This window comes from Pygoscelis adeliae, unplaced genomic scaffold (genome assembly GCF_000699105.1).
Source record: "Pygoscelis adeliae isolate BGI_AS28 unplaced genomic scaffold, ASM69910v1 Scaffold75, whole genome shotgun sequence".
NCBI lineage: Eukaryota > Metazoa > Chordata > Aves > Sphenisciformes > Spheniscidae > Pygoscelis > Pygoscelis adeliae.
This window is the reverse complement of record NW_008824772.1, coordinates 2,393,554-2,402,562: the sequence shown is the minus strand read 5'-3', so window position 1 is coordinate 2,402,562 and position 9,009 is coordinate 2,393,554. Positions and strand designations below refer to the sequence as shown.

Below are 9,009 nucleotides of genomic sequence, written 5' to 3'. Positions count from 1 at the left end.
GCCAGGCAGGGCCGGGCGCGTCGCCGAGAGCCCCACGGGGTGAGGAGAGGACAGCGTGGGACAGGAAGTGGCCTCAGCGCACCAGTCGCTTCCCCAGAGTTATTTGTAGACAGCGCACAAGGCCGGAGGAGGAGAGTGCATGAGGTGGTTTTCCAGCTCTGGGGGGAATGTTTCTGCACTGGGGTTGGCGCAGAGAAAGGCACCAAAGACCCTGCTGGGAAGCCCGCACCGGGCTGGCACCCTGCGCTTTTCCGAGGTGGGAGTCACCCTCACTAAAGCGAGCAGTCAATCGGTAGCCTCCAGCAGCTGGAAGAAGATGACAAGTAGCTTCTGTTTGATGTGATAAGGGAGAAGCAGAGGGCAACATGGTGAAAGTGGCGATCTAAGGAAATGGTCTTGCTAGAGCACTCAGAATGCCTCTAAGCATCGACTTGTCGAGGTCACTTCAGGGTATGCAGCAGCAGGCAAAAGCAGGAGCTTTCGTGGGCAGTGGACACGAGTCCTCACTCTGGGTGGTCGTACTCCATTGTACTCTCAGTAGTGCTCACTTGTCCACAACATCCTTCCATTGTTAATTCACCGACAGCAGTTTTCCATGCAGAACTAATAATTAGCTGAGCTTTTACATCACCACTCGGCTGCCTGCACAGTCACATTAATTTTTAAACAAATAGTCGGTGGAAGAGCCTACAAATGCAGGGGCCGCATTCTTCATTGAAGAAAGCAAGTGCTTTTCCTCTGAACACAGTGAAGTGACAGCCATAAGCAATGGAGTGGGATTTGATGTATTACGTGTGAAGCCTGGGCTGTGCATCAGATGTGCTTTTTTGCCCTTGCTGGTGGCTGTGCCTCTTCCCATGTATTAGTTCATTCTTTGTGTTTGCATCTAGATCCAGAGTGGGCTTCTTACAAACTTGGAATATTCATTTGTTTGAATTGCTCTGGAATCCATCGCAATCTTCCTCAAATCAGCAGGGTCAAATCCCTTCGGCTTGACTTCTGGGAGAACGATATTATAGAGGTACAGAGGAAAAAGCAGTAATTCACTTACTTTTCTCCACATTTCATCATAGCCTCCTCTACCTCATAATTCTTACGTCGTCCACCATGGACAGAGGAACAAAGCCGCACAGAGCCAATTTCACTCCATGGGTAATTTTAGGGGGTTTTTTATGATCTACTAAATCAAATTACATTGATAGGTGATCATGTTTCTAACAGCCTGCAGTGTATTTATTTTATAGCACACAGTAACTCCTCATTGTGGTTTAGAAGCCCACAGATATTTCCAGATAGTATGTTCTATTCGGTAATCAACATACCCTTCTTAAATACTGGTTCAGTGTCTCATCTTTCAATTGGATTGTGTTAATAATGTAATCACAGTTAATGTCTAGGAAGAGATAAAGATATAGGGAGATCGTAAATCTCTCTTCTCCTCGTTTTCTTTTGTTCTTTTAATCAACAACTACAGTCTTGTGTTCCTTCCCATCTGGCTCACAACTGTAAATACTGAAAAAGACTCAGCTACCTAAAAAATGCAAACTACAGTGCCAAAGGGAATTTATAAACATATGTAGAGATGCACTGAGAGTTATGGTGAGACTGAGCAAAAAGTGCAGCGCTCCCTTTGAAGGAAGTTTCATTTTATGTTCATGACATGGTATTGATTTTAACTTCTTTTGTATTTCAGTTTATGAAGAAGCATGGGAATCTCTGTGCCAAAGCTAAATATGAGGCGAAAGTCCCTCCCTACTATTACATCCCTCAGTCTTGTGATTGCTTGTAAGTTGGTGGTGTATTTACCACTGCAGACCTTTACAGATATTGAACTACTGCTTCCTTCTATAGGTCTCTTTGGTTGGCTGGTGAAAACAGAGTAGAGGCAGATCAGCTTTATCCATGTTTTCCTCTTTCAGGGTTTTAAGAGAGCAGTGGATTAGAGCTAAATATGAGCGTGAGGAATTCGTTGCCACCCGAGTCTGCCAAGATCCTTGTTCTGCAGGTAAAAGTTAGGATTGTCAGGGAAAAGGTGTTAGCCTTAAGGCCAACAGCACAGCGTTATGTTTGCAACTTTGAAGATCTTTAAGGTTGGCTTGTGATATTTGAACTGTTGGATGTGCAGGCCTTGCTTGTGTCTAACTTTGAGAAGAAGCTCCTAAGAAAAGGCACTTAGACAAGTGCAAGGGTGTATTCAGATCTTACAGTTCTCTAGTTCTCCACTGATTTTTTCATATAAGATGAAAATTCTCAGATGGAGAGGAGACTTGAAACTCTGTGCCACATTGCCGTTTAGCTAAACAGTCCTGCTATTGTGCTGCCCTTCTCTGACACTTATCTTGGTCTGACCTGCAGGTAGCCGTGAAGGATTCCTCTGGAAGCGTGGGCGGGAAAGCAGACAGTTCCAGAAGAGGCGATTTCTCCTATCAGCAAGGGAAGGGGTAATGAAGTACTACACCAAAGAAGTGAGTTCTTCAGCCAGAGTTGGCCGTAGGTAGCTGGTCAACATCCATCCTCAGACCTTGTTCTTCACCAGCATAAATAGCTTTGTCTCTAGTTTTGAAGCCAGAGCAGCCTGTGTTTGGAGCAGCCCAGATGTTTCCCCATTAACATATGTGGTATCTTAGGCAATTGCTCTTTTGGATTTAGCCCTTTTCCTCATGCCTTATCTTAACCCTGCAGCCTCCTTTTGCTTAGTGAACAAAGGAAATGGATACTGGCAGTTGAACAGCAAGATGAAGAAGAGATCTGTTAGCAGCTGTTACCTCTTATATTACCAAAATATTCTCTCATCAACTGCTGCAGCATCATCCTCAACATGTCTCCCTTCTGTGGGAGAGTGTAGTTAATGATTCTCCAACTATGAGGCTGGAGATAGAACCCATCCCTTGCAATTTAGACACATCCCTCTCAAATAGCGACCCAGCATTTGTCAAGGAAAGCGGGTCACTCTTTGTAAGTGATTTTACGTAGCATGTAATTAAGGCTTTATATTTCAGGTATATCCAATATTCAGGTATTGTAGGATGCCTGCTTTCTCTTCAGTAGGGATCTAGTTCTCATACAGCTAATCTGTCCTCCATTACCTTCCCTGAGAGCACTTTAACACAGTGATACTTTTCATTTCACAGTCCAGAGGTCCAAAAGCCATTATCAGCATTGAGAATCTGAATGCAATGTTCCAGACAGAGAAAATCCAACATGCTCATGGGCTGCAGATCACATACAACACAGATGGTCAAACAAGGAACCTTTTTGTCTATCATGAAAGTGGAAAGGTGAATACCACGGAGATTTTGGAATAAGCAAGATGCTCAGATGTTGGATCTATATTTTGGAAGAGACACCCTGTTTCTGCAGGATCTGGTTTTATTTGAAGTCACTATGACTTGTAGAATATAGAAAGTTGCAGAATTTGACACTAATAACTATAACGTCTTGTTCCTGTTCTCTTGGGGCATATATTCAACTTCACACCTGAATAGTCTTAAGGCCTTAGTGGGGCACATATGTAAATCTCTGTAAGGTAACTGCCTAACGGTTTTATACAATTCTGTGGTTATATTCTTTGAAGCCTTCCTGACATGCATAGAAAAGATTGTCGTTCTGCATTATTTCCAAGCAAACAATGATAATTTTAAGAAGTATGTCTATGGGTTTTGTTAGACTTCTGTTTCTTCCCTTGCCATAATTCTCATGTCTTTCCAGGTACAAAGGTTTTTAAACAATCCATAACTGAATCAACTGAAAAAGCCTGTGTACACAGACTTGGGTGACTGTCTATGCTGAGAATGTCTGGGACCTCCCTGGAGGGGCATTTTTAAATTATTTTGGAGGCTCAGTGTTTTCCAGGTGTCTGGGACAAGTCACTGACTCTCTCTGCCCCTTGGGGAGAAAGTACATCTTTGCAAAGAGGTCACAAGAAAGGATAAAGGCATTTTGGAGAGGCAGCACTCTTACTCCTTCTTGTTGTTCTTGTCTTTATGTTTGTATGTCTGTGTGTTTTCCCTAGGAGATTGTTGACTGGTTCAATGCCATTCGGGCAGCACGTTACCATTATCTCAGAACAACCTTCCCAGCTGTCCCTGAGCCTGAGGTGAGAACTGAACAGGGCTTGAAGCAGTCTGTGCAAACGTAGCATGGGAAAACATTTTCTCACTTCTGCCAGAGTCAGGTGCTCAAACAGCAGCATATGGGTCTTGAGACTGGACAGAAGAGGTAGAAGGAAAGGCCACACTGGATAATATGCAAAAACGTAGTCAACATTTAAGGCCTAAAAGTCTCCCATGTGGTCCTTATAAAGTGTAATATTTCAAAAACCTTATGTTCCTTCTTATTTCAGACTTCTCTTTACTGAGCAGCCAAAAAAACCCTAGGCCCCAAAAGCCAAAAGTTATGGTGATTAGCTTTGACAGAAACAGAACAGAAAAGCAAGCTTGAATGAGACAGAGGTTTTTTTGTGTGTTTGTGTTCTCCTAGCTCATACCCAGGATCACAAGAAATTATGTCAAAGAAGGATATATGGAGAAAACAGGACCAAAAGTAAGTGCATACTTGGCAGTACACAAACAGGATCATTCCAGATGGAGAATATTTGATAATTCTATGATGTTTACTAGTAAATGGTTTGTTGAGTGACTATATGCTTCCTGGGTTGATAAAAGACATTATGTTCAAGCCTGTTGTGTTCTCTGGGATCATGTTTTATTTTGTGTGGAAAATAAGACTGGGAAGAAGAATCCTCCTTGAAGAGTAAGCAAAAAGGATTAGCTGGCAGTGGGCATGCAAAGTCCTGTTACACAATGCTAGATGGATAGCTGTATCTGCTAACTGCAGCTCCTGCTAGAACAGAACATCACATGCTGACTCCCCTACTTCCCCGTTTCTCTTAAAGTCAGCAGCACATAAGTCACATCTGCTTATAGCAGCAAAGTATGAGTGAGCAAATTCTCCACAGTGAAGCCTATGGTTTGGTTTGGTTTTTGTGGGAAAGTATTTGGGCCACTACACCTTGAAACAGGAGAGGGAGATTCCAGGCTCTGCTGAAGGAGGAGATAAAGATCTGAGGTCTTGTTTGAACATTGCCACTTCTTGCTTTGCTGTCCTCTGAGTGAACCATGAGCCGAAGTCCCATTAAAAAGTTGTGGTGAAATGCTGATATTGAATATGCTTAGGGTTTTGGCCCAGCTCAGTGCTACTGTCCCAATACATCTTCCTGCAGGTACTTGCACAGAGAATGCTCAGAGCTACAAGCATGAAAGATCATGTGTTTTTCTCCTGAGGCCTAAATTCTGCTCAAACTGAAGTGAGCCCTAGACAGGAGCCTTCAGTTCAGCATGGAGCAATGAATAGCTCAGAGAATGGTCAGATGAGTGTAGTTGATGGAATTAGCACTTTAAAAAAAACCCTACCATTTGTCCCTACCATTGTGCATCCCACAATGCTAGGGACAACCCCCCAAACCAAAATGCTGAAATTGATTGCACGCCCTCCTCATTATCGCCACTGGCCCAGGGATCATTCTCTGCTGTGCTTTCAATTAATCCGTTTGCTGCAACTTTCTTAATCCTGGTAATCTGATCACAACCAAACTACCCTGCCTTACCCAAAGGATTGTCATTGAATGCAAATCTCTAGTTTGAACCCGGGGAGAAGGGAGCTGCGGGCTGCACACAGCAGGGACTCACAGGGATGAATGAAACTGAACTCAAGCTCCAAGTCATTTAAGCAGCCCAGGGATCTGCCTTGAATAGGCCGAACTCCCCTTTGGGACTTGGTCTTTAAAGAACTTCTACCATCTCCTTGCAGCAGAAGGAGGCCTTTAAGGTGCGCTGGTTCTGCCTGGATTCTCAAGAAAGGAACCTGATGTACTTTAAAAATCCACTGGTAAGAGGAGTGTTTGTTATTCCACAAGCCCCTTCATGAAGTTGGGTGGGGAGGAAGAGTCTGTTCTCATCCAGCTCTTCCAGTGGCTGCGCAAGACTGAAGCAGGCTCAGTCTCAAGAGCTCATCTCCCTTGTCAATGGATCTCTTTGGAGCTGAGCTGTTTGGGAACTCTGGCCCTTACAGTGGCTGTGAGGAAGATCCAAGTCTTTTAACAGTATCTGCTACTGCCTGTAGCGTTTATAGCCTGCTCTTTCCCGGCCCTATTGCCATTGTGCCTCTGACCTTAGGCAAGATGAGCAATACACCAATAACAGAGGCTTGGCAGCCCCAATATCCTGCTTCCTAGCACTGCTCTAGCCACGAGAATATCTTTCCTTGCTCCTGAACACCCACCAACCAGCTCTGTAAGGATGGGTCCCTACCGCCACCTTCTGAGAATGCCCGTGAGTGTAAAAAAAACTCCGTTGTGTTTCCTGCTGCCCGTCACCAAATCGGTGTCCCCTTCACACATACCCAGTTCCTGCTCCATGTCAAAGGATAGAACAGTGTCTGCTGGAGCTGCGCTGTCCACTGGCTAATGGCTGTCTTCTGCTTCCTTCTTTCTAGGATGCATTTGCACAGGGCCAAGTTTTTATTGGAAAGAGGCATGAGGGATATGAAGTACGAGCTGGCTTGCCCCAGGGAGTCCGGGTGAAGAAGAGGAAACCAGCGATCACTGTGGTCACGCCAATGAGAGAGTTTGTGTTTATATGTGAGAATGATAGGGAGCAGAGGGAGTGGATAGACGCCTTAAATGGAGTCATTGCCCAGCCTTTGACTGGTTAAGACTAGCACTGAGTTCCGGTGAACTGCACTTCTTGGGGCTCTGTTCAACACTGCTCTGTGGCCTCTTTCTGTTGGCAAGGATGGTGCTCAAGGCCCTGCAGTGACTCTAGTACAAAGGGCTGCTTCTTTCAACAGCCATAGGCACAGGAAGGGTGGCAGCAGAGAAATGAGTAAGGGGGAGTGCAGATATTCAGAAATTATCTGTGCCCCTGCAGAACCTTGCTTGAAGTGCCTTCTCTCTTCCTACCCTTCCCTGCTTTTGAGCAGAGGAGGCCTTCCTAGCCTGACGTAGGGATGAATCATCCAGTGTTGTCCTATGGAAAAAAAACCCAAAGTCAATGGAGAAAGTCTGACTCCAGAAGGGCTGGCATGCATTTCCTTGAGAACTCCTGCAGGTGCTATTACATCAGCTCCTCCTTTTCTTGCCTTGATCTGATGTCAGAAGGACTCCTGTACATCCTGAAGGATGTACCTGACAATCCAGCCAGTGGCATATATCCTGCCAGTGAATGGGGTCATCTGTTACGTGAGTCCACAGGGACAGTGACCAAGAGGCAAAGATACCGTCTCCTATCAGGAAGATGCAGGGTGTCCTGTTGGATAGATCTAAGATACCAATTCATGCTGGAGTCACTGGATGTTCTTCTCGGGCAGGAGCAGAGTCAGGCAGCTCCTGTCCAGATAGGGACATGGCTGTTTTCAACAGTGTGGGTTTAATGTCTTTCACAGTGTTAGATTTCTGGCACAGTAAAAAATAAAAGTCAAGTTTGAATTGTGGAGGATACTGTAATGGAATCACTCTTATGAAAAATACTCCTAGTTCCTTGCTTTCAACAGTCTCTGCTGTTTGCCTTTTTTATGAGTGGCAAATCCAACATGTGAAGACCAAATTTTTCCAAAGCAACCCCACATAGTGCCCCAGCAAACACATCATGAGTACAGGACGAACATACGCTGATCTGTCTCCTAAAAAACAGATGAAGCTTAATGAGCTTGATTAGTCTGAGCATTGAAAGGCAGAAACTAGTTTTAAAAGTGTTATCTTCAGTGACTTGCTTGAAGACACTCAATGAATGAGGACCAGCGCTGGAAGTGGAGGGCGAGTGCCTCCTGATCAGATACCACTTACATCCATTCTGTGCAGGAATTCGTGAAGCTTTGCATTGGCTGACACAGTGCACTGAGTATTTTCTTGTCTCAAAACCAAGTCTGAGATTTGGTTCTGCCAAGCAGCCAGGCGTTCAGATATTTAATTTTTCTTTTCAGATAACCTTAGTTTGCACATCAAGAGGAAGTCTTGCAGACTAGGTTTCTGGTGAGGCTTCCATCTTTTGCTGACAATTGCTGAGATACCCGGAATAGTTCTCCTGTTCTGCAGAAATGAGGAAGTGCCAATTCTTGCAGGGATTAGTGAGATTAACTCTTTTTTCCCCCCCCCCAATAGTGCAGAAGAATGGTTTGAGTTGGATCATCATTCTGCCTGTCTCAGCCAGCTCATCACCATCCAACTCTGAGCAATCTGCAGCAGTTTTGCTTGCTGATACGCTCCCGTAAACTTCCCTGTGTTCCCACTCTTTCTTCCCACGCAACCCGATTCATTCTAGCTCACATGCTGGTTCAGCAAATCTTTTTAACAACCTAATCCTGCAGCCCTTGAAATCAATAGCAAAGCACCTTCTGACTTGTACAAGGAACAATGTCAGTCTTCATTTGGTTTGACATATGTTAGTTGTTATTTTGCGATGACCTGAGTAACCCAGGATGACTTCAGAAGAGTTCAGTCCATCCAGTAGCCTAAACTTGACACGGATGGGGCTCTGCAAGTCCCATGCTGCTGTGTTGCTCGCTCTCCCGGATGGGTCAGTAGACCAGCCATGTCAGCAATCTGATACCATTTGTTACAAAACCGGGAAATTCCCTGTGAAAATGAAATCGTGCAGATAACAGCAACTTTTTTGGAGAGTAAATAAAAGTCAAGGCCAGGTCACGGGGAGCTCCGTGTCACAGTTCATTTCTACAGTCAACCCAAATCCTCGGACCAAGTCGCCAGCAGAGGAAGAGCTGGGCCGGTACTGGGCCTTCTGGCTGGCGTGGGGAGCTCCGGTGGGGCTCAGCCGTGTAGATGGCCCATCCCGGTACAGCGCAGCGGTCTCTAACGGAGCAAACATCAGAGCAGAGCCGTCCAGCCTCGCGTCTTCGCCCGTCCCGGCGCTCTCCCGGCTCTCCGGCACCCGGCGGGAGCCTCGCGGGAGGAGGCGCCCGGGGGAAACGAAACTCAGTCGGCCGCTCCGCTCCGCC

General features: G+C 45.5%; 1 protein-coding gene across 1 annotated transcript in view; it reads left to right on the top strand.

The window, feature by feature from the left end:
- The window catches only part of ADAP2 (ArfGAP with dual PH domains 2), a 10,298-nt gene extending 2,980 nt beyond the window's left edge, over positions 1-7,318 (top strand). The window contains exons 2-10 of the mRNA XM_009323785.1: positions 891-1,021; positions 1,694-1,785; positions 1,920-2,005; positions 2,356-2,465; positions 3,132-3,278; positions 4,013-4,096; positions 4,480-4,542; positions 5,809-5,886; positions 6,493-7,318. Of these exons, the coding sequence (XP_009322060.1) occupies positions 891-1,021; positions 1,694-1,785; positions 1,920-2,005; positions 2,356-2,465; positions 3,132-3,278; positions 4,013-4,096; positions 4,480-4,542; positions 5,809-5,886; positions 6,493-6,711 (1,010 nt within the window). The 3' untranslated portion in view covers positions 6,712-7,318. The remainder of the gene's footprint in view (positions 1-890; positions 1,022-1,693; positions 1,786-1,919; positions 2,006-2,355; positions 2,466-3,131; positions 3,279-4,012; positions 4,097-4,479; positions 4,543-5,808; positions 5,887-6,492) is intronic.
- Positions 7,319-9,009: the final 1,691 nt, after the last annotated feature.